This window comes from Staurois parvus, unplaced genomic scaffold, assembly GCF_062004578.1.
Source record: "Staurois parvus isolate SC_StPar_1 unplaced genomic scaffold, SC_StPar_1.0 ptg000287l, whole genome shotgun sequence".
Classification (NCBI taxonomy): Eukaryota; Metazoa; Chordata; class Amphibia; order Anura; family Ranidae; genus Staurois; species Staurois parvus.
Genome location: NW_028318083.1, coordinates 566,783 through 593,227, shown reverse-complemented (window position 1 = coordinate 593,227; position 26,445 = coordinate 566,783). Strand labels below are relative to the sequence as shown.

Sequence of the window (26,445 nt, the reverse complement as noted above, 5' to 3'; positions counted from 1 at the left end):
GTGTTTATATACGTTGTGTGTACATATAAAGTTTGCCTGCAATTCCATTTTAAGATATGATGACAATTGACTTAATTTATATATGTTTCCATATGTAGTAAGACATGGCTATGTTTGTTCTACATTGCTCAAAAAAATTAAAGGAACACTTTGAAAACACATCAGATCTCAATGGGGAAAACTATCATGCTGGATATCTATACTGATATGGACTTGATAATGTGTTAGGTATGTAAGGCTGCCCCATCGTTTGATGGAAATGAAAATTTATCAACCTACAGAGGACTGAATTCAAAGATACCCTGAAAATTCAAAGTGAAAAAATGTTGCAGCAGGCTTGTCCATTTTGCTGAAATTTAATTTGTGCAACTGAAAATGGTACTCAGTAGTTTGTATGGCCCCCATGTGTTTGTATGCATGCCTGAAAACGTTAGGGCATGCCCCTAATGAGATGACAAATGGTGTCCTGGGGTATTTCCTCCCAGATCTGGACAACAGCATCACTGAGTTCCTGGACAGTCTGAGGTGCAACCTGGCAGCGTCTGGTGATATATCCCAGAGGTATTCTATTGGATTTAAGTCAGGCAAGCATGGGGGCTATTCAATGGTATCAATTCCTTCATCCTCCAGGAACTGCCTGCATACTCTAACCACATAAGGCCTGGCACTGTCGTGCACCAGAAGGAACCCAGGACCCACTGCACCAGCGTAGGGTTTGACAATGGGTCCAAGGATTTAATCCTGATATCTAATGACAGTCAGGGTGCCATTTTCTAACCTGTAGAGGTCTGTGCGTCCCTCCATGGATATGCCTCCCCAGACCATCACTGACCCACCACCAAAACGGTCATGCTGAATGATGTTACAGGCAACATACATTCTCCACAGCTTCTCCAGACCCTTTCACATCTGTTACATGTGCTCAGGGTGAACCTGCTCTCATCTGTGAAAAGCATAGAGCGCCAGTGGAGAACCTGCCAAATCTGGTGTTTAATGGTAAATGCCAATCGAGCTCTATGGTGCCGGGCAGGGAGCACAGGACCCACTAGAGGACATCGGCCCCTCAGGCCACCCTCATCAAGTCTGTTTCTGATTGGTCGCAGAGATTCACACCAGTGGCCTGCTGGAGGTCATTTTGTAGGGCTCTGGCAATACTCATCCTATTCCTCCTTGCCCAAAGGAGCAGATACCGGTCCTCCTGATGGGTTAAGGACCTTCTACAGCCCTGCTAGAGTGTCCAGCTCTCCTAGAGTGTCTTCCTGTCTCCTGGAATCTCTCCTCCATGCTCTTGAGACTGTGCTGGGAGACACAGCAAACCTTCTGGTAATGGCACATGTTGATGCGCCATCCTGGAGGAGTTGGACTGCCTGTGCAATCACTGTAGGGTGCAGGTATTGGCTCATGCTACTAGTAGTGACACTGACCCTAGCCACATGCAAAACTAGTGAAAAACCGTCAGAAAAGATGAGTAGGGAAAACAGTGTCAATGGCCTTTAGTTGTAAAACCATTCCTGTTTTGGGGGTCGACTCATTGTTGCCCATCTAGTGCACCTGTTAATTTCATTAAGACCAAAGCAGATGAAACTGTATAACAACCCCCTCTGCTACTTAACTGACCAGATCAATATCCCAGGTGTTTAATTGACTTGATGCTATACTCTGATTTAAAAGTGTTCCTTTAATTATTTTGAGCAGTGTATATACAGCCTCCAATTTTTGGTTGTACCTTACTCATCCTTGTATCTCACTGCAAATGTACCACATACAATATCTGGCTTAGAAACTGTAGTCTCTCTGCAGCCTTAAGTGAGATAACATGCTGTGTTAACTGGTAGTCAAGGACCACTGTGTCTTGCTATCTAAGCTTGAGGTAAAAAAACAGAGGGGTTGCAGAAAATTATGGAAACACCAGGTAAAAGTATATGGTGTTTGAACTACCTTTTGGAATCCAAGACTGCCTGAATTCTCCTGGGAATTAATAAATAGAAGTCTTGGATGGTGGGTAATGGAATCTGATACCACTCTTCATGCAATAGATGTTCCAGTTCTCACAGAGATGCCGGAGGTTAAAAACAAGCCTGAAACCTTGTTCTCCAAAACTGACCATAATGGCTGTATGATATTGAGGTCATGGGATGCACATGGTCAGCCAAAATTTGTACATAGTCACTGGTAGTGACTACCTTTCAAGATGATGATGGGGCCTGCAGAATACTAAGATATGGCTGCCCAAATCATGATTGTGCCACCACCATGCTTTAGCCTGGTCGTGAGCTTAGGACAGTGTTTGGCACACATAAATACGCCCGGTGGTTGGGAACAGTGGAAAGCTCAATTCATTGGCTCATATTACAGTCTTCTATTGATAGTTCACGATTTATGGGTATTGCACCACTCTCTCCTCTTCTGAGCATTAATCGGGTCACTAGTGGTTTGGCAATTGCATCTTGCCCGTGAACGTTTTTATTATTGAGTTTCCTCCGCATTGTTTGTTTTTGTGGACACGGGCTTTGGAAGACTGAGCTCTGTAGTCACGTTTGCAGCAGTTGTTTTCTTATTCCAGATCACAATCCTGCGCAATGTCCTTTTTGTGTCTCAGTCAGTAGGCCATGTTGACTATGTGTATGCTCATCAGACAAGGTTTTTCTGGAAACTGTATATGCCGTCATAACCTTTTGATACTGTACCTCGCAACACCGCAAATAAATTGGCAACTTCAGTCACAGAGGGCACCAACAATTTGCCCTCTGAAACTCAGTAAGCTCTGACTTGACTCTGTATTACTAGCAGTGTACGTAGTGAATTAAGAAAGTGAGGCTTCCCACCTGTTAGCTAGGTTTCTCATCACTCACCGGAAGCAATAGAATGTTACATCACTTCTGCTTTCAATGTGAAACATGTCGTCACTTTCACACCTGCAAATAATGTATTGTTTTCATATTTGTGTCCAACCTCTGTATTTTCTCCAATCATCTTTTAGAGCAACACCTGAAAAAGCATAGCTCCATCTTCATTTTACAGAAAACAGTGCTGTACAAATCTTTGAAAGCAGGTACCTCACCACAGATCTACAGATTTCATTCGGCATGGCAGGAGCACTGCATGGAACTGCGGAGGTGTACACTTTCTCTGGACCTCTGCACCTTGATGTTAGTTTCCCCCGGAGGCATGCAATGCCATTTATGGGAGAGGAGGCGCTCCGTGAGGCGGTCTGCAGCCTGTCTGAATATTTAAATCCTTGGTGATGTGCACCTTTTTCTAGGCATAGTAGGGTGTGTAGTGATAGTACACTTTTGTTTGCTGGCAAATACAGTATTTGGGCAGCTGGTCTGTGGTTTTTTTTGTATATCAGATCAAAGTCTGTAAGACAAAAACTGAACCTCTTCCTGTTGTTAAATAAAAAAAAAAAACAAATGTGCCTCTTGTATCATTTAGTTGGGAGGGTCTTAGAAAAAAGAATGGCAAGATCCTGAATGGTGTCATTCCTTCTTCAAGTCTCTCAAAAGAAGGTTACTTTTTGACAAAGATTCTACTTTATTATCAAACAAGGTGCCTACACTTCATGTAGCCTTTACCTAGGCATCTAAAAATGCAGACCTAGCCTTTGAAGACATAGGCATGTTGAAGGATTCAACAAACAAGTGGATGGATTCCCTTTATCAAAGGCTCTATTCAAAACCTAAGCCTGCCATGGGCACCACTTGTGGCTAGGCCAGATAAAATCTCATTTTGAAGAAAGAACTTTTTAAGTAAGTGATTTTAGAGTCCATTCCTACTCTTATGATTGCAGTGGGCTACACTGTGTTATTTTTCACTGGATCAAATCAATGGTGTAGTCTTGAAAAAGCACGAGAGGGCAAAAGTTTTGACTTCTGAAATTTCAGAAACCACCCAACACTTACCCTGGGTAGCTTTCTTCTTGACCAAGAATTTTTTCTTTATCAGCTGTGTGCTCCAGGATTACCTGTAAATCCGGTGCACACTGCATATCACCTGAAAAAGTGATTCTGTGGAGGTAGGCACCAAGAACAAAGTTCTGTTTAGCCTAGCAGGGGAAATTCTGTAATGGTCAGCGATAAACTTGGCAGCCTTAACAGCAGTTCAACTAAAGGAAACTCTCAGTTTGGTGGCCAACTTCATAAGCTGGCTTCATGCTCTGGAATTCAAATAGACCTTAAATCACAAACTTTTTACATCCTGGACAGATTGAGGTGAATGCAGGTGCATCGGTTCGCAAATCAGGAAAGTTCCTACCTTTTTCCATAAATAGAAGAATGCTTAGCCCATCTTTGATATTCTGACTGTGTTATTCCTTTTCCCTGTTCCTTCTTATTCCATTAGTCCTGAAGTAACTTCAAAAAGAAATGGCATAACCTTTGGGTGATTTGAATGTCACTGTAGCATTGGGTCATCCTGCTGGAAGGTCATCCAATTCCGAAGTTCAGTTGGACAATGCCACAGCAGAGCATACATCAACCTTCAGAAAGGAAGCAGTAGATAGGATCCTTTCCTGGGCAAAACTTTACATTCAAGTCTTGTCCAACATTTACATCACCTCCATAGACAATGGACACGTGGACTTCCTCAACCAGCAACACCTATATCCTGGACAGTGATCCCTATGCCAAGAGGTTTTACAGAAACCTTGTCACAGACTGGGTTGCCAGATGTGGACTACCCTGGTTTAACTGCACACTACACAGATTTGTTTCCATGTACAAAACCAATTTACCTTCCTGCTTTACAGTTGTTGGCATGGCTGTTCTCAGAGACAGGAGCATCTTGGTGGTTTTCTACAATCTTAAAAGATAGGAAGTCTTTCATTGGACTTAGAAGATATACCCATTAGAGACATTCCTCTCTCTACTTCCACCCACAAGGTAGTCTTTCTTATGTTTGAAATAACGACCATTAACTGCCATTTCTAGTGTTGCATAAGAATAAGATGGTGTAGAGCAGTGGTTCTTAACCTGTGGGTCGCGACCCCTTTGGGGGTCGAACAACCCTTTCACAGGGGTCGCTAAGACCATCGGAAAACACATATTTCTGATGTGTAAAGAGCAGCTACTGTGTAGAAAGCAGCTGCTGTGTTGAAAGCAGCTACTCTGTTAAAAGCAGCTACTGTGTTGAAAGCAGCAGTATTGGAGGTAAAACGACACTTCATGAATTATAATTCCTGGATAAATAATTTTATGGTTGGGGGTTACCACAACATGAACTGTATTAAAGGGTCGCGGCATTAGGAAGGTTGAGTACCACTGGTGTAGAGGCTTAGGACTTCCTTTTTACCCAAGGTAATTTCTGCCTCTCGCCTCAACTAAGACATTGATCTTTCTTCTCTCTATCTAGCGACAGTTCTCCTTTGTCTGGATGTGGTTCAGGCTGTGAGCCTCATCTGATGCCAGCTTTGGGTGTATGGTTGTTCAGACAACTCTTTGAATTGCAGCCAGTTCCTAGTTTTCCTAGCTGAACTGCATTTGGACATCCCAAAGGTGAATGATTTTCTGTGTCCCTCAAAAAATGATAAAAAAAAAGTTTATGATCATGTTACAAAACTGAAGCATGTTGGTAGTAGGAGGGATTATCCTGGACTGACTTAGTGTTTTTGCTTGTCAGTGTGCAGTCCTGCTGTAGGCTGCAGTTTAACCTTGAACCCCTCGATTCAAGAAAAAAACTTTACAGGGAGTACAAAAATATTTATTTAACTTAAAAAATGTGTTTTGGTAATCCTGATGGTCCCTATAGATCCATGTGAAGGTAATTTTTGTTTTTTTTTGGTAATGACCAGTTCATTTAAGACAATTTATTACTTAGCTGTTGCTTCTTTTGGATTACCTAAATTAAGATAAATCTATGTGACAAGCAGTAAAAAGGGCAATCATAATGTGGAAAATGCTACCATAGCAGCCAATCAGATTTTCTAATCGGCCGTAATTGTTTGCTGATTGGTTGCCATCCCAAGCTGCACTTTTAATTTGTTAATAGAATGTATGCATAGCAAAAATGTATACTAAATAAATTGTACTTTTTTTTTTGTACCTACAGGAAAGAGGTATAATGCTGCAGACGTGAGTGCAGCTGTATGCATGAGCATTGGCCTGATATGGTTCACACTGGCTGATAGCACAGTTGCCCCAAACTTCAATGTAACAGGTAAGTTAAATTATAATGAGGCTAGTAGATTAGTTCTGTAGGTTCCTTAGCTGTTGCTGAATTACTTGCCTCTCCATATCCTTAAAAGGATAAGGTCTCATTTTAACCAAAAGTGACATAGGAACTTCTGTGGCTAGTACATTGCACTGTTAAACCACTGGGGAAATTTCGCTCTCTGGTCTTACCTATCTACATATTTTGGAGGCCTAAACATGCGACCGGCAAGATACATTTGAAAAAAAGAGTATACCTGGGTCTCAACCTGACCAGCAGAGCTTCTATTTGCAACTTTGTTTAAAATCAACTTTACCGCTAATGTGCTACAGTTGTATATTAAGGGTTAGTGTATACAGGCCATATAGATCAGGCAGAGATCGTTTGTAGCATACACTTTCATAAATCCATATAAAAAAATTCAAGAACTGCATTTTAAATCTATCAAAAATGCCCACATAAGTTGCCATTTTTCTAACAATATGTGGATCTTACATAAGATTGCCATGGTACAGAGGATTTTGCACATTACAACAAATCACCATGTTACATAACCCCTACAACATACTTTTTAAACCTGTTTGTCCTTGCCACTCAAACTGATTTGCATAGCTATATACTTACAGAAAACGTGCCTTTATCAATGCACACTACAAAAAAAGGTTTATATTGCAAGAGACTACTGCATCTTAAAAGACTGCCAAGTTACCAGAAAGAAGAACCCATTACAAGGGACTAATTTGGGTTTCCAGGGAAAGGTGCAGAGGTTTATCAAATAAACGCATAGACATGCATAATACTATAGACTGCTGTACATTATACTTACTGCAAATACACTGCTGAACATGCCTATAGATGCTACTGCAGGTAGAAAGAGGCCCAAGTCACCAGAATTGCATTACTGCTTAGTGTAATGTAGAGAGTTCTTCAGCACAGCATACACTAATATATTTAGATTCCCCAGCAAGTCCACAAGTGATGACAGTTGGTGTACTTTATTCATTGTTCCTGTACAGGAAATTGAATGCCTATCCTACACTTTGCAGTATTATACTTTTTTACACCCCATGGTCCAAAGTATTGTTTATTATCTCGGCCATCTTTGTTTCCGATTCACAATTTTGCTTAGCGCAGAACTTCTAGATGCCCAAATGTGGCTGTTCTGGTAGTATAGGCTAATACTATTTTTATTTATTTGTGCAACTCTCCAAGCTAGAACTTTAAGTTTAAGGGTTTGTAAGGCATTTCTTGTACTTGTAGAAAATGTGTTCACTGTATGCTAATAGTCTACTACATTTAGTTAATGGAAATGTAATATAAAAAACGCCTAGTTAGGGAATTTCTGGAAACAAAGACTGATGTAACAGATAAAACAATGACTGAAATACTGCATGCAGTGTGTGTGTGTATACAGTTAGGTCCATGTATATATTTGGACACAGGCACAATTTTAGATTTTTTTCAGGTATTTACCAAAACATATTCAAGATATAGTTATATAATGGATATGGGCTGAAAGTGCACACTCTCAGGTTTAATTAGAGGGTATTTACATCCAAATTGGAGGAAGGGTGTAGGAATTACAGCTCTTAAGAGTAGCCAACCCCCCCTTTTTCAAGGCACCAATAGTAATTGGACAAATGAATATAATCATAAATAAAATGTTAACTTTTCATATTTTGTTGAGAATCCTTTATTGACAATGAATGCCTGAAGTCTGGAACCCATGGACATTACCAAAGACTTGGTTTCCTCCTTTCTGATGCTTTGCTAGGCTCTTAACCAAAGCTGTCTTCAGTTATTTGCTTGTGGGTCTTTCTGCTTTTAGTTTTGCCTTCAGCAAGTGAAATGCATGCTCAATTGTGTTGAGATCAGGTGATTGACTTGGCCATTGCAGAATATTCCACTTCTTTTCCTTCAAAAGCTCCTGGGTTGCTTTTGCAGTGTGTTTTAGATCATTGTCCATCTGTACTGTGAATCGCCGTCCAATCAACTTTTGCTGCATTTGGCTGAATCTGTGCTGACAGTATATCTCTAAACACTACAGAATTCATCCGGCTGCTTCTGTCTTCTGTCACATCATCAATAAACACCAATGACCCAGTGCCACTGGAAGCCATGTATGCCCATGCCATCACACTGCCTCCACCATGGTTTACAGATGACGTTGTGTGCTTTGGATCATGAGCTATTCCAAGACTTCTCCACAGCTTTTTCTTCCTGTCATTTTGGTACAGATTAATCTTAGTTTCATCCGCCCAAAGAATGTTTTTCCAGAACTGGTCTGGCTTTTTGAGATGTTTTTTGGCAAAGTCTAATCTGGCTTTTCTATTCTTCAGGCTTATGAATGGTTTGCACCTTGTGGTGAACCCTCTGTATTTGCTCTCGTGAAGTCTTCTCTTGATTGTAGACTTTGACAATGATACGCCCACCTCCTGGAGAGTGTCCTTCAATTGTCTGGATGTTGTGATTGGGTTTTTCTTTACCATAGAGAGGATCCTGCGGTCATCCACCACTGTTGTTTTCTGAGAATGTCCATGCCTTTTTTATGTTGCTGAGCTCACCAGTGCGTTCTTCTTTCCTCAGAATGTACCAAACTGTTGATTTGGCCACTTCTAATGTTGCTGCTATCTCTCTGATGGATTTTAGTTTTTGAAGCCTTAGATTGGCTTGTTTCACTTGCATGGACAGCTCCTTTGAACGCATGATTTAGGTTCACAGCAATAGATTCCAATTGCAAATACCACACTTAGAATCAACTCCAGACCTTTTACCTGCTTAATTGATGAAGAAATAAAAAAAGGAGTAGCCCACACCTGGCCATGAAACAATTGTTGATTCAATTGTCTAATTACTTTTGGTCCCTTGAAAAAGGGGGGATGGCTACTGTTAAGAGCGATAATTCCTAAACCCTTCCTCCGATTTGGATGTACATATCCTCAAATTAAACCTGGGAGTGTGCACTTTCAGCCCATATCTATTATATAACTATAGCTTGAATATGTTCTGGTAAATACCTGGAAAAATATAAAATTGTGCCTGTGTCCAAATATATATATATATATATATGTATGTATATGTGTGTGTAAAATGTGTAATATATATATATATATATATATTACATTTGTGCTCTAAAGTTTGCATACTTTGGCATTCGGTAACCACAAGAAAAATACAGCCTGCTCTGGAATAAGATAGTATGGTTGTTTTGAAAGAACACAATATGATGGCACTTGAACAAAAATGAGCTGCATGGTCGAGGTGCCAGATAGAAGCCTTTACTGCATCAATGACACAAAAAGGCCTGGTTAGGCATGTCAAGGTGTTGGCAAGCATATAGCAACTGAGCTTTTTTTGTTGCATTGGTGCAGTAAAGGCTGTTTCTGGCACATTGACCATGCAGCCTGTATTTCTTTTGAGGTTGCCTGTGGGTTTTTCTTTGAATCCCGGACAATTCTTCTGTCAGTTATGGCTGCAATCTTTCTTGGTCTACCTGACATTGGCTTGGTATCAAGAGATCCCCAAACTTTCCACTTCTTAATAGGTGATTTATCAGTACTGATTGGCATATTCAAGGCTTTGGACATCTTTTTATGTCCTTTTCCACATTTATAACGTTCCATTACCTTGTTACGCAGAACTTTTGACAGTTCTTTTCTGATCCCCATGGCTCACTATCTAGCCTAGTCAGTGCTTCCACGTAAGAGCTAAAAAAATCATTGACTATTTATACGCTGACACTAATTGCAAGTTAAAAAACCACAGATGTGGGATATTAACCTCTCATTGGCATTTTAACCCATGTTGTCACGTTGCGTGTCTGTACCAAGGCCAAACATTCCAGGGTATGTAAACTTTTGATCATGGCCATTTGGGTGATTTCTGTTATCATTATGATTTAAACAGGAGCCAAACAACTATTTGATAATAAATGGCTTTATATGATCACCATCCTACTATTGGGACACCTCTCCAAAGCACTGGATTCAAGTGTTCCAATCACCTCCATAGCCACAGGTGTATAAAATCTGAAGTATCTAGGCATGCAGACTGCTTCTACAAACATTTGTGAAAGAATGGGTCGCACTCAGGAGCTTAGTGAATTCAAGCGTGGTACCGTGATAGGTTGCCACCTGTGCAATAAGTCCATCCGTGAAATTTCCTTGCCACTAAATATTCCACTGTTAACTGTTAGTTGTATTATAATAAAGTGGAAGCAACTGGGAACAACAGCAACTTGGCCACAAAGTGGTAGGCCGCGTAAAATGACAGCGGGGTCAGCACATGCTGAAGCGCACAGTGTGAAGAAGTCGCCAACTGTCTGCAGAGTCAATAGCTAAAGACCACCAAACTTTGTGTGGCCTTCAGATTAGCGCAAAAACAGTGTGTAGAGAGTTTCATGGAATGGGTTTCCATGGCCGAGTAGCTGCATCCAAGCCTTACATCACTAAGTGCAATGCAACGCGTCAGATGCAGTGGTGTAAAGTGCGCCACTGGACTCTAAAGCTGTAGAGACGTGTTCTCTGGAGTGACGAATCGCGTTTCTCTGTCTGACAATCTGATGGACGTGTCTGGGTTTGGCAGAGAACGGTACTTGCCTAACTGCATTGTGCCAAGTGTAAAGTTTGGTGGAGGGGGGGGTTATAGTGTGGGGTTGTTTTTCACAGGTTGGGCTCTCCCCTTAGTTCCAGTTAAGAGAACTTTCTTAAGGTGTCAGCATATCAAGACATTTTGGACAATTTCATGCTCCCAACTTTGTGGGAACAGTTTGAGTATGGCCCCTTCCTGTTCCATCATGACAGCACACCAGTGCACAAAGCAAGGTCCATAAAGACATGAGTGAGTGAGTTTGGGGTGGAGGAACTTGACTGGCCAGCACAGAGTCCTGACCTTAACCCGATAGAACACCTTTTAGGATGAATTAGAGCAGAGACTGCTAGCCAGGCCACCTCGCCCGACATCAGTGCTTGACCTCACAAATGCGCTTCGGAAGAATGGTCAAACATTCCCATAGACACACTCCTAAACCTTGTGGACAGCCTTTCTAGAAGAGTTGAAATGGTTATGGCTGGAAAGGGTAGCCCAACTCCATATTGAACCCTATGGACTAACACAACCATTAAAGTTCATGTGCGTGTAAATGCAAACATCCCTATACTTTTGGCAATAAAGTGTGCATCCATCATATTATTATATGGTGGGCGGGAGGTGGTTTAAGAAGGTGCTCCTAATGACAGCTTATGTGTATAAAATAAACCTGTCCACAGATTGTCTGTCTGTCTGTCTGTCTGTCTTTCTTCCATTCAAACCACACCATCATGGGCAAGACCAAAGATCTGTCAAAGTATGTCAGGGACAAGATTGTAGACCTGCACAAGACTGGAATGGGCTACAAGACCATCAGCAAGAAGCATGGTGAGAAGGAGACAACTGTTGGAGTGATTATTCGCAAATGGAAGAAATACAAAATAATCATCAATCGCCCTCGGTCTGCAGCTCCATGCAAGATTTCGCCACATGGGGTAAGGATGCTCATGAGAAAAGCGAGGGATAAGCCCAGAACTACATGGAACGAGCTTGTCAATGATATCAAGGCAGTTGGCATCACAGTCGCCAAACAAACCACTGGTAACACAATACGTCGTCATGGATTGAAATCCTGCAGCGCCCACAAGGTCCCCCTCCTCAAGAAGGCATATGTACAGGCCCACCTAAAGTTTGTCAATGAACATCTAAATAATTCAGAGCAGGATTGGGAGAAAGTGCTGTGATCAGATGAGGCCAAAATTGAGCTTTCTGATATTTAATTCGATTCGCCATGTTTGGAGGAAGAAAAATGCTGACTATGACACTAAGAACACCATCCCTACAGTCAAATATGAAGGTGAAAACATTGTTTTGGGGCTGTTTCTCTGCTACATGCCGACTTTGCTACATTGAGGGGCCAATGGACCATGTATTGTAAAATCTTGGATGAGAACCTTCTTCCCTCATCCAGAACACTGAAGATGGGTCTTCCAGCATGACAATGACCCAAAACATACCACCAAGGCAACAAAGGAGTGGCTCAAGAAGAAGCATGTTAAGGTCTTGGAGCGGCCTAGCAAGTCTCCATACCTTACTCCTATAGAAATTTTATGGAGGGAGCTGAAACTTCAAGTTGCCAAGTGACAGCCAAGAAACCTTAAGGATTTAGAGAAGATCTGTAAAGAAGAGTGGACCAAAATCCCTCCTGATATGTGCGCAAACCTGGTAACCAACTACAAGAAACATCTTACCTCTGTGCTTGCCAACAAGGGTTTCTCCACCAAGTACCAAGTTATTTTTTGCTTGGGGATGAAATACTTACTTTACTCACTGAACTTCAACTCAATTATTAACATTTAATAACATATATATATATATATACACACACACTTACATGGATACTAGGATTGTTCTTTTTGACCATTTAAAACAGAACTTAACTTTATCTGAGCACCACAAACTGCTATTTTATTAATGTTTAATATCCAGAGCAAACTTACCCATCCATCCATATGTCCATACTTTTTATTTTGTTGAGAAATCGTTTTAAAAACACCCCCTAGCATTTCTAGCAGTGGCCATTTTTAGGGCAGATGATTCATGTAGTATTTACTTTCTGGAATCCATCTGCCCTTAGCTCAAGCATGCAGGCAGGAGAGTGTGCTTAGCTGAGAAAACCACTTCTTCAGATGAAAGGGAAAAAACGCCCATTAAGAGTTATGGGATGTAGGACATTTTGGCCTAGGCCTGAAACCAGGAAAAAACTGAAGAATGTACAAAAAAGTTTAAAACAAGTAAATATAATATACCTTCCTATCTGTTTTCTAATGCTAGCAGCATAAAGATTAAAAAAAGAGCTACAAGCCATCTGCCGCAATGGCTGATCATAACTGTAGTTTGTTAATTTATTCACATAAGTCATGTGTTCAGAGCCCCACATGGCCATGCTTTTTTTAACCACTTGCCCTCCTGAGGATTTACTCCCCCCCCCCCCCCCCCCCCCCTCCCCGACCAGGCCATTTTTTGCATTACGGCGCTGCGTTTTTTACTTTTTGCGCTATAAAAAAAAAAGACCGACAATTTTGAGGGGAAAAAATATTATTGACATTTTGCTATTAAACATGTCCAGTAAAAAAATCAGATTTCGTCATAAATGTAGGCCAAAATGTATTCTGCTACATGTCTTTGCTAAAATAAAAAAATCCCAATACGTGTAAATTAATTGGTTTATGTGAAAGTTAGTGTTTACAAATGGCGGCATAGATACTGGAATTTTTTTTTTTAATTTTTACTAGTAATGGTGGCGATCAGCGACTTATAGCAGGGCTGCCGCGGACATTCTGACACTGGGGGGGAACTGACTTGGTGTCACTGACATCCCCAGTGACACCAATACAGTGATCAGTGCTAAAAATAAAGCACTGACGCTGTACTAATGGCACTGGGCATGAAGGGGTTAACATGAGAGGCGATCAAACTGTGTTCTTTTACTATAAGCTGTGTCTGTGTGCTGCACTGTAATTGCACTGCTTTGTGTGTGTGTGTGTGTGTGTGTGTGTGTGTATGTATGTGTATATATATTATATGTGTGTGTGTGTGTGTGTATATATATATATATATATATGTGTGTGTATATGTGTGTATATGTGTGTATATGTATGTATATATGTATATATATATATATATATATATGTGTGTATGTGTATATATATATATATATGTGTGTGTGTGTATATGTATGTATATATGTATATATATATATATATATATATATATATATATATATATGTGTGTATGTGTATATATATATATATATATATATATATATGTATATGTGATTTTGCACATCCGTGACACCATGTAGTAGTATATCTGCTATAGGGCGGTCATGAAGCGGTTAAATTGTGACATTGGGTTTGGGGAGAGGATCCTTTAGCCACTTTCCCAATTAGGGATGGGGTTAGGGTGTCAGCAAAGTGGTTAGTAACATGTTAAATCCTAAATATGGGTGTAACCTGTTACTAAAGGTGAACTTATCTTTTAACCATTTGCTTTACAGTAGATTCACTGTGACTGGGCAGCAGCTGCAGGCTTGGCAACGTAAATAAAAGTTGCAAACTTGCTTCTGGTTTGGGGGTGTGTGCTTGCCCCCTGCTGACCCGCACTGCAGTTGGACACAGCGAGATTTTGTCAATAGGTCCCTGCTGATCGTCTGTGTCCAATCACAGCAACGAATCCTGTATTTACAAACAGCAAAGGGCTCTGTACACAGAACAGTGAGAAAACAGGGAGAACATACAGCCAGATCTCTTCGTAAAAGCAGCACATATCACATATATTACACTTGTTAGCTACACAGTTAACCCTTTTATTGCCCCTTGATGTTAACTCCTTCCCAGTCCGTGTCATTAGTACAGTGATAGTGTACGGTATTATATCTGATGTGTTAGTTTCCCTATTGTACCTCGCTGCGAGGGTCTGTTAGCACCAGATTGCCTGCCACACTATCACAGTCCCTCTATATGTCTCTGATCACCGCCATTACCAGTATAGCATCATAGCTGCATAAATTCCAGTATATATACCTTAGTTTGTAGACACTATAACTTTTGCACAAACCAATTAATATACATTTATTGGTATCTTTTTATTCTACTAAAGAGATACAGCAGAACACATTTTGGCCTAAATTTTATGATGAAATGAGATTTGTATTTTTATTTTTTATTAAATGTTTTATAACAAAGTAGAAAATATTGTTTTTTGTTTTTTTTTCAAAATGTTCTTTTTTTTTTTATATATAATAAAAAACTAAGTAGTGATCAAATGCCACTAAAGGAAAGGTCTATTTTTGTATGAAAAGAAGATCTAAATTTCATTTGGCTACAGTGTTGAATGACCGAACAATTGGCAGTTAAAGCAGTGCAGTGCTGAAAAGCAAAAAAATGCTCTGCTCATGAAGGGGGTAAAACCTTCCAGGGGTCAAGTGGTTAATGTAAAGTATTGTACTGAGGAAGATTTTTTTTTTATGTAAATCTCAATTTATTAGGGCCCCCTTCAATCCAATCTTTCTTTAGGCCCCAACTGTCAATGTGCCATGGGAGTAAAAATGTTTCTATTTTGACAGCTGACAAAATGTGTTTCCTGATAAAACAGTTTAAATCAAGGGACCCTCAAAATGGATTTTTACCCCAAATTTGTGCTACCCACTGTCTGATATGCTAACATAACATTTTTGCTGCTTTTGTAGTAGAAATGTTAATCGAAATAATGTATTTCTTTGTGTACTAAGCAGAGTGATAGAGACAATGAAAGGGAAAAAAGAGCTGCAAAGCTACATTGTACAGTTTATTACCACATATTATTCTTTGCAAAGGCGGTGTATTAGGTAACATATGTTAAATGAGTATTGACACTAGCATATGCATGGGTAAATGCATAAACCAGCAAAAGTCTTGGAGGCATTGAGGCTTTCAGAAAACATGCTACTTTCTCTATTTTATATTAACTTTCAAATGAAAAATTCTTAAGGATGCAGTTGCCTTAGGGGAGTAGTTTGGATGCTAGTTACTAAATGCCAAATTGACTTCACTTGACTTTTACTCATAAATTTCTCAGAAACATTGATACATAAACTAGTCTGATTTCAGCTGAAGCTCTACTTACATAATTTAATCAGATTCCTTTGAACATTGTGAGGGACAAATCTATTCAGATGACATTTTTGCCTAAAGGAAGCTGAACTGTTCAGCTAGTATAAACAAAGCATACTCTTCTGCTGTCTCATACAAATATTCTTATCATAAACCCCTGTTGGTTGCGGGCTTCTGTTATTTATTCTATGCTGAAATGTAGACAAGGTTATGTATTTAGGCCTGCAAATTATGTCTCATAAATGTAATGTTTCAACTTGCAATGCCATCAATTAGCATTTACTGCATTTAAAGTGGTTCGAAATGCTTTTTTTTGTCTTTAAAATAACATGTCATACTTACCTGTTCTGTGCAAAAGCTACAATCTTCTTGGGTCCCCTGTTGGTGGTTGTGGCTTCTCCCCCTTGCAGCGTGCCCCCATAGCAAGCTGCATGCTCTAAGGGCACTTGTGCATTCTGGCTCCCGAGTCGCCTCTCTGTGTCTGTGGGACACACAGAGCATGGTTCAGTCCCGCCATCCCCTTCCCACTCCTTCCTCACTGGCTGTGATTAACAGCAGCGGGAGCTAATGGCTCCCTCTGCAGTGTCTCAGCCAATGAGGAGAGAGACTCTCAAGAGAGTTGCTGCTCTAATGCACATCGCTGGATTGAGATTGGGCTCAAGTAAGTATTAGGGGGCTGCAGGGGAAGCTGCACCCTTTACAACCACCTAAAGCCTAAGTGTAGCTAAAATTAAAAATAGAAAAATCAGCACAAGGTGCATAACTTAAAGTAAATGAGATGTGTCCCTTGTGCTGGTTCCTCTTCTTTTAATTGAAATCTTCCTGTGTTTTGTGACATCGCCTTAGTTGTATTAACCCTTGCCACACTGAAAGATTACCGCAGTTGGGAGGGGGGGGGGGACACGGAGTAAGGTTTCACATTAAGGCAGAGGAGTCGTCACAAGGCACACGTCCTACTGACTTAAGTTTTTGTGTCCCATTTGCTGTTAAAAAAAAAAACCAGGCACCACCACAAATTATAGCATAACATAATAAACTAAAGTGCATTTGGGTATTTTATACTCCTTCAATCATAATGGTCTTGTTCATTCATCCACCTTGCTCATATGTAGAACCACCTCTCCATATGAATAGCACAGTTGTAAACAGTTTGGATGAGTCAGGAGGGAGTGGGTCGTATAAAAAGTGTCATGAAAATGGCGGTTCTATGGCTTCCTGAAGGCGCAATCCAACTAAACTAGTTGAGGCCATTGAGAGTCGCCATATCCTCGTGACGTCACTTCCGGTTTTCCTTCTTTCCAGCCGGTGGAATACATGCAGGTCCTGGGAGGGATCACAAGACTCATCCAGGCTGTTTACAACTGTGCCTGTCCTGTTGTGAGTGCAGTATTTTATACCGATATATAGTTTTATGAAAATAAATATACTACACTGTTAGTCCTTTTCTGTTTTTTTTGGTTGACATGGTCCATTCTTATGGAGAGGTGGTTCTACATATTAGCAAAGCGGATGAATGAACAAGACCATTATGGTGGAAGAATTATAAAATACCCAAAAGTGCTTTCTGATCTTTAGCAATATAATGGTCACTGGAGTGTTGGTGAGTGTGTTTTTCTCACGGTGGTGTTGGAGATCGATGGCACAGACACGAGATTGTTTGTTTGTTTTTTGAAACACTAAGAATTGGAAGATTTGGTGCAGCGGACTTTTATTTTAATTTTTATTTCACATGCTATAACTGAAACTTCCTGGTATGTTTGTTTAACACAAAAATAGCGGTTGTAGATATCACTATAGAAAGGCAGCTCCACGGCGTATGCACTGGGGGGATGATTGGCGCAGGTACTTTTTTGTGGTGTTTGTGTGTGTGTCAGTGTCAGTGTGTCACATTTGCTGATTTTTCTGTTTTTAATTTCAGTTATTCTTGGGCTACTTTCACACTGATCCGCTGCAAAAATGCATAGGCGTTTTTGCCGTGCTTTCTAAGCGTTTTTAAAGAACACGACTTAAAAACTGCTCCAAAAATGCTTCCCAGAGGCATTTTTGAGGCGCTTTTTTCATTGATTTCAATGGGAAGAGGTGTTTCTGGGGCTTTTTTTTGTAACTCACCAAACATGCCCCAAATATGCTGCAAGTAGGTGTTTTTACACCATGCCACAAGCACAACACCTGAGTGGGAAAACATACGGTACATAGATATACATTCACATACATAGGGAAGCATTTTACTTGAGCTTTTCGGGCGCTTTTTTAATGCAAAAACACTTCAAAAATTTTGAAAGTAGCCTTAGGCTTTAAGATTTTAGCCATGCCTTGAGGTAGAGCAATTTTTGTTTTTCTTTTTTTAAACTAGCTGCGCAGAATTGGGATGTTTTGGTTGGACTTTGAAAAAGGTGAATTAAAGAGACTATCTGCTAAAATAGTTGTTGAAGGTTAATTACCTCTCTTTGTAGAGTTTAAAGCAAGGTGCAGATTTTTCAGACCTTGTCATGTATTGGGTAGTGCTTGATGCGCATCAAGGCCAAGCACATGCTTGGCTGTTGGTCAGTGAGGCACCTAGCTTACTCCTAGCCTGAGACCGTAAATTAGGATATTTGGTGCCCAGGAGAAATCAGTAATTGACATCTTTTAGCTGAAGTAATGTAATTGTTTCCTTTTATTTTTATTATTTAATATGTATCTACTAGTAACAAAAGCTCTAATTTGAGAGCAATCAGCTGTCCACTGCGCAGGTGGTGGCTTTTGCTGACGGTCTCATCCCCACTGACATTGGGGAACCTGAATGGTTCCCAAACATGTGATCACTGTCCTCTATGACTGTGCCCATTTACAAAATAAACCTGCAGGTGGTACTTCAGATGCCACTGCAGCCCAAAAGTGGCAATGTTCATCTTTTTAATACTGTTAGCATGAGATACAATAACCATATTAAAAACTTCCAAAATATAAACTTTTTTTGCACATTTTTCAGCCTAAAATAAAAAATGAAGTGGAGTTTTAATTAAGACTACCACTATAAAAGCTTTATTTGAACTTTAAAACGTTGAAAAGTTATTTAGATATGCAAATTCGTTATTGTTACGTTAACTAATGCATGCTGTTTAAATTTCATATGTGCATCTACACCAATCAGCCATAACTTATGACCACTGACAGGTTAAATAGGATAACATTGATTATCTAATTACAATGGCATCTGAATGTTGGTGGATGTAGTAGGCAGCAAGTAAATATGTTGTCCATGAAGTTGATTTGTTGAAAGCAGAAAAAAATAGGCATCACAGTTTGATGTCTACAGGGCTGCGTAGACTGGTCAGGGTGCCCATGTTGACCCATCCGTGTCCACAACCAATAGTGCTTACAGTGGGCACATGAGCATCAGAACCAGACCACGGAATAATGGAAGAAGGCAGCCTGGTCTAATAAATCATGTTTTCCTTTACATCATGTGGATGGTTGAGTGTGGGTGCATCCAATGAGGTCCCATCTCACAATTTACAGGACCTAAAAGATCTGATACTAATGGTTTGGTGCCAGACACCACGGCTTACCTTCAGAGGTGTAGTCACATTCGTACCTTGATGGGTCAGGATTGTTTTGGCAGCTAAAGGGGGACCTACTCAATGTTAGGTGGGTGGTCATAAACTTATGGCTGATCGGTGTAAGCATTAATTACCTTTGTTCACTAAAGGTTAGGTGGATAACTGCTTAATGACATTAGAACAGAATAAGCAATTCTAGGTATTTACCGGATTCTCTAGTAGGGATATTTTCAGATGTAGCCTAGAGTCTGTTTACATTGAGGGATTGATGGCATAAGTGCTGTTTCTATAGTCCTACCTCATCTAGTGTTGAATAGTTATAGGCTTCAGTGTGAGCAGATGTAAATTATTTTTAATTGTGCTTTTATCATTTTAAGGTGTGATGCTCATCTCCCTGGCGCTGTGTGCAGATGCTGTTATTGGAAATGTGCAAGAAAAAGCCATGAAACTACATAATGGATCAAATTCAGAAATGGTGAGATAACCAAAAGCATTTATACAGTCTTTTTTTTTTTTCTCTCTCTTTCTCTTTTTACAATTTACTACACTGCTCAAAAAAATTAAAAGAGCACTTTTTAATCAGCGTATAGCATCAAGTCAGTTAAACTCCTGGGATATTGATCTGGTCAGTTAAGTAGCACAAGGGGTTGTTAATCAGTTTCTGCTGCTTAGTGTAAATTAACAACAGGTGCACTAGATGAGCAACCATGAGACAATCCCCAAAATAGTTGGAGGCCACTGACATTTTTTCCCTACTAACTTTTCTGACTGTTTTTCACTAGTTTTTGCATGTGGCTAGGGTCAGTGTCACTACTGGTAGCATGAGGCAATACCTGGACCCTACAGAGGTTGCACAGGCAGTCCAACTCCTCAAGGATGGCACATCAGTACGTGCCATTGCCAGAAGGTCTGCTGTGTCTCCCAGCACAGTCTCAAAGAGCATGGAGGAGATTCCAGGTGATAGGAAGTCACTCTAGGAGAGCTGGACAGGGCTATAGAAAGTCCTTAACCCATCAACAGGACCGGTATCTGCTCCTTTGTGCAAGGAGGAACAGGATAAGCACTGTCAGAGCCCTACAAAATGACCTACAGCAAGCCACTGGAGTTCATGAGGATGGCCTGAAGGGCCGACGTCTTCTAGTGGGCCCTGTGCTCACTGCAATGCACCATATAGCTTGATTGGCATTTGCCATTAAACACCAGAATTGGCAGGTTTGCCACTGGCACCCTATGCTTTTCACAGATGAGCAGGTTCACCAGAGCACATGTGACAGACATGAAAGGGTCTGGAGAAGCCGTGGAGAATGGTATGCTGTCTGTAACATCGTGCAGCATGACCATTTTGGTGGTGGGTCAGTGATGGTCTGGGGAGGCATATCCATGGAGGGACACACAGACCTCTGCAGGCTAGACAATGGCACCCTGACTGCCATTAGGTATCGGAATGAAATCCTTGGACCCATTGTCAGACCCTACGTTGGTGCAGTGGGTCCTGGGTTCCTCCTGGTGCACAACAATGCCCGGCCTCATGTGGCGAGAGTATACATTCAGTTCCTGGAGGATGAAGGAATTGATATCATTGAATGGCTCTCACGCTCGCCTGACCTAAATCCAATAGAACACCTCTGGGATATCATGTTTCGGTCCATCTGACGCTGCCAGGTTGCACCTCAGACTGTCCACGAGCTCAGTGATGCCCTTGTCCAGATCTGGGAGGAAATACCCCAGGACATCATCTGTTGTCTCATTAGGAGCATGTCCCGACATTGTCAGGTATGCATACAAGCACGTGGGGGCCATACAAACTACTGAATACCGTTTTGGGTTGCTGCAATGAAATTTCAGCAAAATGGACTATCCTGCTGCATATTTTTTCACTTTCATTTTTGGGTGGGGGGGCTTTGAATTCAGTCCTCTGTAGGTTGATAGTTTTCATTTCCATCAAACGATGGGGCATCCTTACGTTCCTAACACATTACCCAGTCCAGATCAGTGTAGATATCCAGCATGATATTTTTCCCCATTGCTTTTTGATGTGTTTTCAAAGCGTTCCTTTAATTTTTTTGAGCATTGTATAAAGGTGAAGTTGCATAAAATACATATTTCAGATTTATGCGGTTGTCACCAGGTTGAAATTGCAGCAGCCTCTTGTATATCCTAAGGTTGGTAACCATGAGATACATGGGTCCTGAGCACATTTAACTGCTGGTGCAGCTACAAGGATGTTTCGTTCTTGCATCTGGATTTTTGACTTATTCAGCTATATCAACCATCCCACTTCTGGTCATAGTTGTAAACAGCCACTAGGGGAGCAGTTGTTGTGACAAGCAATTTAAAAAGAACCTTTTAGTTTACGATGGTGCACATTCCCTGTTGTGCACAATGCTGCCCCTTGCTGTTATTAGACAGCATAGAACAGGGGTGTCAAACTCTATTTCATTGCAGGCCGCAACAGTGTTATGGTTGTCCTCAAAGGGTCAGTTATATCTTTTAAGACTGTATAAATGTATCTTCTCTCTTTCATCATAAATAATTGCCTCTGGATTTGATTATTACTGGTTTTAGTAACAACTTAAGACTTAAGCTGTGAATGGCAGGTGGAGACTGGCACTGAGCCCACTCACACTCCTGTAGCAGATGATGCAAGTCTGAAATGGAGGGTCGCACACCACTGGTATTATTCACAAGAACCTCTATTGGAGACTGCTCAGACAGAACGTGGTTCTGCCATGGTGTTCTGACTGAGCAGTCCCCAATTAAGTTTCTTGTGGATGAGATCTGCAGTGTGCGACCCTCTTTTTCAACTGGCATAGAGTTGTATTATTCTTGTAGTAATTATAATCAGATCCCTATCCCCCCACCCACCATCAAAAGTCAAGAGTTCCCCACTCTATCTCACATCACAGTGTAATCCTCTTACCTTGTGCTGCTGCCTGGAAGAAGCTGGGAAGCAGAAAGTGCCAGGTCCGGAGGATGGCCAGATGAGAGCTGGAGTCATCTGCCAGAATCTGCTGACTTCTGTGACCAAGGGGGGCAGTGACGAGGGGGGTGCTGCAGCTTCATAGAGAGGCGAAGGATCTGTAGGAGGAGTTCTGCCAACTGCTGAGATAGGGAGGTGCAGAGATGAGCCTCTCTGCAGCTGCACGGAGAAGCACAGGATCTGGAGCAGTTTAGTTTTGTCGTTTTTTTCTGCTAAGGCAAGGTGAGGGCATAGATGAAGGGGTTGCTGCAGGAGAGGTGCAAGGGCTAATGAAACGGCATGGCAGGCCGGATTCGGCCCATGGGCCTTGTGTTTGACATACAGTATGTGGCATAGAGTATAGGCATATAGCACAGAGCTGATCAGAGTACCTCTGTACCTTGACTGCTGTGATGGCAAATCAGTGATCATAAATGTAAACAGCACTGTTTATGTTGGAGAACCTGAACCTTGCTGTCCCCTGCCGTCTCCTCTATCTTTTTCTCTCACATTTGAATAATAATATTATTTTACTTTATAAGGTTTTTGTGATGCAATGCAGTTCTTCCGTATTTCTCATCTAGGCAAGATGACATCTGTGCACTCACTGGTATGGAAGCATCAACTATCATGGTGTCTGTGCATGCACAGAATTGAATCCCACTCCTCAAGCCTGTGCTTGCGCAGATATGCCACAGGGCTCTGCCCGAACCCAAAGGCTGGACAGAGCTGTTTGGCACATATGCACAGATGGAAGGCTTACAAAGATACTGAGGTTTGAGGAGTGGGGGGGTTGCCAGATTTAAAGGGGACCAACGTTCTTCTTCTTTAAATGCCACCAAAAAAAATGTCAAACAAATACTTTAAAATTCAGTGCTGCTGTTAGTCAATTGCATCACTGAAAAATGACCTAGAAAGGAATGTAATGTAATATGCTGTTATGGAGGTGTTTTAATAATGAACAATAGGGAGTACAAATCAGTATTACCAGGCTTCAGAAAGTTTGCTCCAGTGAAAAACCTGGAAACAAACACTCTGAAAATCTAGCAATGGGATCTTGGAATGGGTGGGGGTTGTACAGATATAGGAACCTGTTAAAAACAACTGTCATTCTCCAAAAATTGAAGTATCTGAAACCTCCAGAGTTAAAGGAAACCCAGGAAATGGGTACTTTATATTGACCCTTATACCCCAGTTTCACCTAAAAATAATGCTAATGCATCACTTTAGGACATATTTATAAGGCATTGAGTGTGATTTTTGGTGAATCAATCAGTCATTTTAAACAGACACCTGGAAGATTCATTTGCAGTGAATGACCGATTCACATCTTTATAAATATACCCCTTTTGAGATGATATTTTATGTCCAGAAGGCTGTATTTACTCCAACATTCTCAGTAATTCCTGGCTAGACAAGACACCATGCTATGGTTGGCAGAAAATCTTGCCGTTCATTAAATTCAAATGTACCTTTAAAAATGCACTATTCTGAAAGTTCTGCTTTTGCCTCTTACTTGTACATTTGTTGGAAGAATTTTCATTGACTTGAGCAATTAAACCTTTGAAAGTCCTTTCCACCAAGGCAAATGATATTTAGTGGTGCAGTGTAAGACTGAAAGATGTTAGCAATGAGGGAATCAAGCTTATCAAAAATATGTAGCTTTTGTGTAATTTGTAGCTTTTAATCACACTACACTGAAATGTTAGTGGAGATACAGAGTGTATAAAAGGCTTCGCATGAACCTGATCTCTTCTAAGGTGTTTCTAGGATAACAACAGTTTTGCAGTGCTGCTACTCATGAGGTGCCTGTCCTTGTTGTCTTTTGATTACAATCCCAGGCTAAACATGGGATCTCAACTTGTGCACAAATCAAAATTAAGCCATGCCCTCTGCCATTCATCTGTGAAATGCCAGAGCGTTTAATGCCCACCAAAATGTTAGTATTTGTTAGTTTTAGGAGAGGTGGTAAGATCTGTTATCAGGATGGATGGGGCTTAGTGTCAGCATTCGTTGGAACCCCATGTATAATCTCGACCTATTATCCAAGGGTTTCATAGGGACCAGTTTGAAGACTAAAGAACTGTTCATACCAGCTTGCTGCAAAAATAATGCATGCTGCATTAATGACTTTGAATAACGGAAATGTTATAAATTACAGTTGGAGGTAACTCGTTTGCCAAGATCAGCAGGACATTTTCTTTTTAGCACACTTTTTTCCATATATAATCCCTAAGTATTCTAAGGATAAATACTTTTTGACTGCTCTGTAGGCTGGGATGGCATATTTGGCCAATTTCACCCGCTTGACTTCTAGGCTATTGTTTGTGTTTATACAGCAGCTGTAAACCTGTCCTTTTACAGTGATAGCACTACTGCCGCAAAATGACAGATCCCTGACTATCTTGTGTTTGTAAATAGATCATCTGGGGATCCTGGATGACGTCATTGACCAACTATGGTCATGACCTTAGTTGGTCAATGATGTCATCCAGCATTCCTGTCTAGTTTGTTTACATAGAACAGCTAGCCAGGGATCTGTCATTTTTGTGGCGGTGGTGCAACGGGTAAACCTCGTCGGGCAGCAACTCATCATGATTGACAAGAATCTAAATCACTGGACATTGTTATTGATATTAGATTTATAACAGGGAATATTGTTTTATTTTTTGGTGTTGTTTTTTGAAGGCATGTAGCCTGGTCTGGTTCAGAAGTGGGAGGACACATGCCCTCTTCCCGCTTTCCTGACTATCCAGGCTACATATTAAATTTTTTTTCTCCTTTTTTTTTTTTAAAGATTTTTTTTTTTTTTTCATATTACGCTATGACCAAAGTAGTATAATGTTACCATAGTAACATTGTACTACTTTGGGGAAGTGATTAGTATTTTTTCTTTTTACACAATTTGATTGCTTATAGCAGAGAATTTATTTGCTATAAGCAAGCATTTAACTGAATGAAATTGATTCATTCAAGTTTTTTGTTCTTATTAGCTGCCACAGATAATCACATGACACGGATGGGCTGTGATTGGCCCAGCCTGTGTGTGTGTGTCACTGTGACCATTCACAGCTAAACACACTTGTATACAATGGATGGCATGAATGAAGCCATCCATTGTTTACAACTGTCATGTGACCTGCTGTGATTGGTCACAGCAGGTCACATGGTACTGGCAACGGGGCCGATACACAGATCTGTCATCGGCCATGTCTGAGGTGCACATCTGATGACAGATCTCGCCACAGAACGGCGCTGCGGGCACGTGCAAGGCGCCATCCGGGAAGGACATCATATGACGCCCTCCTAGAGGGATGAGAGGTGGGAAGTGGTTAACCCTTTGAGGACCAAGGGACGTATTTGTCTCATGTTTTTAATTGCCTGTATCATCTGATTAAGAACTTAAAATATATTTTTTTTTATTTTGGTTTGAGTCAAAATATTAGTTCTTAGCAAAAAGAGGATCTAGCTTTTTGCCAATTATTTCATGAAATGGTTTAGTTACAGCAACTGAAGTATATGAACTTTAAAAACAAAAAATTTATTCTTTTGGCGTTCCAAAATCTTACGGTCCTCAAAGGGTTAAGGCATCCCCCAAGTATAGTATTTAAAGGATTTGTGTATTTTTACTGTTGTCCTTTAAGCTGCATTAAAAGACCCTCTTCGTACTGAAGTGCATTTTGTAAAACTTTTTTTACATTGACCCTCATGGCAGTGCTCTGCTACCTATGGCTGTGGTTTAAAAAAAAAAAAAATATTTCAGTGGGATTCACTGCTATGTTTGAGACTCTCAAACTTCCCTGCGGGTTTGTCAAACATCAGGCAAACTGTACTTTGTCTGGTTTTCTCATTATTATTAATACCTGTGATTCACTTAAAAAGCATTACTCAAAATAGATTTTGTAAATGAACTGTGGCATAGGAATTTGCACTGCTAGTAGGGCCAAACACAATGCATGTGCTGTAATGTAAAGCAGTGCGTATATGTGTGTGCTGATGACTGGATTGCTATTAAATAAAAATAAATATGTATCTAAATATACAAAACATAATTTTTCACTCCTTTTTACACCAAATGTCAAACATGTAATGCTTTTTTAAGGTCTTTGTAAATGAG

At 40.6% G+C, this 26,445-nt stretch overlaps 1 protein-coding gene across 1 annotated transcript in view; it reads left to right on the top strand.

The window, feature by feature from the left end:
- The window catches only part of SLC35B3 (solute carrier family 35 member B3), a 54,627-nt gene that overhangs the window by 18,994 nt on the left and 9,188 nt on the right, over positions 1-26,445 (top strand). Inside the window, exons 5-6 of the mRNA XM_089682171.1 lie at positions 6,046-6,153; positions 19,747-19,844. Of these exons, the coding sequence (XP_089538297.1) occupies positions 6,046-6,153; positions 19,747-19,844 (206 nt within the window). The remainder of the gene's footprint in view (positions 1-6,045; positions 6,154-19,746; positions 19,845-26,445) is intronic.